We start from the raw sequence: 1,237 nt of genomic DNA on the forward strand, positions 1-1,237 counted from the left end.
TAGCTAAATGTAACTTTATTTACAAAATATTCATTACAAAATTTTACAAAATTTTTCCTTTGCATGGAGACTTTGGGGACACCTGTATTTAGTGAAAAATATCTCATTATATAACAATCGATGTCTTTTCAAATCTTGTTTTCCTAGCAGCAGAATTAGAAAAGATAAATAATTTGCAAGCAAATTAACATTTCAAATTTAGGATTACAACTTTTATACCATACTTAAATACACAGGTACAAAGATAGCTGACGTATTCTATACCTCTGCATAGCTTACTTGAAAAGTTGAACAGTTACTTAACTGGATGACTATCAAAATGGTCAACACAGATTGATGGGCTTGAGTGCAGTAGACAGTGGGTATGCAGATGGTGTTGTCTGTACCATTTGACAGGAGATGGCTGAGTCTTTAAAATGATTTCAGTGGAATGGCTTTGGTGTTGTTGCAGTAAAGGGCATCCATTCAACCTCAGGTGCTGTGCAGATGGCAAAGCCAAGCTAATCTAGAAAAATGAGAAACAAGTGACTATTTAACGTACAGGAATGCATGATCTGCATCACAAATAAATGACAGTATTACATGTAGGAAACCTAGCCAGATGGCTGTGCATTAAAACACATGACTCCTTGAGAGAATTAAGTACAGGCAATTTGCTCAGATTTTCTGCAGGCCTGCTGCATATTATATTAGGGTAGGGAGAACAAGAGATTAAGTGCTTTATTTATTAAAAGTGTTTAGGTGAAGTTGGCAGTTACTTAAGCATAATCTGATCTCCATGAATATTTAAATTGTCCCTTAGTAGAAAAAAACAGTGATGAGGGACAGCTTGCTTTAAAACAAAAGGATGTAAGGAATAAGATTGTGTAGTGAACCTGTGGAAAATGCAACTGTCTTTTGGCTCACGTTTTTCAGTTTTGCAAAGTTTTCCACTAGGCAAAAGCTTAAAAAAATTTTTTTATGACTAATATTTCTTTTGCTATAAAGATTTTAATGAATTCAAATATCAGTGGCATACAGAAATTTTAAAGTGGGAGGAATTAATGTGTTGAGTGCTGTGTGAAATGGGACCATTTTCACTGGTAACATGTTACATTTTTGTTTTTCAGCTTAAAGAAAGTGGTTATTGTACAGGTCATGAACCAGATTCCCTGGAATTTAGCACTGTGGGAGGATGGGTATCTACTCGGGCATCAGGCATGAAGAAGAATATCTATGGCAATATCGAGGACCTGGT

At 35.2% G+C, this 1,237-nt stretch overlaps 1 protein-coding gene across 1 annotated transcript in view; it reads left to right on the plus strand.

Moving 5' to 3' along the window:
• Positions 1-1,237, plus strand: part of AGPS (alkylglycerone phosphate synthase) — a 139,450-nt gene that overhangs the window by 42,796 nt on the left and 95,417 nt on the right. The window contains exon 7 of the mRNA XM_012650692.1: positions 1,110-1,235. Coding sequence (XP_012506146.1) covers positions 1,110-1,235 — 126 coding nt within the window. The remainder of the gene's footprint in view (positions 1-1,109; positions 1,236-1,237) is intronic.

This window comes from Propithecus coquereli, unplaced genomic scaffold (genome assembly GCF_000956105.1).
Source record: "Propithecus coquereli isolate 6110/MARCELLA unplaced genomic scaffold, Pcoq_1.0 Scaffold34, whole genome shotgun sequence".
Taxonomy (NCBI): Eukaryota; Metazoa; Chordata; class Mammalia; order Primates; family Indriidae; genus Propithecus; species Propithecus coquereli.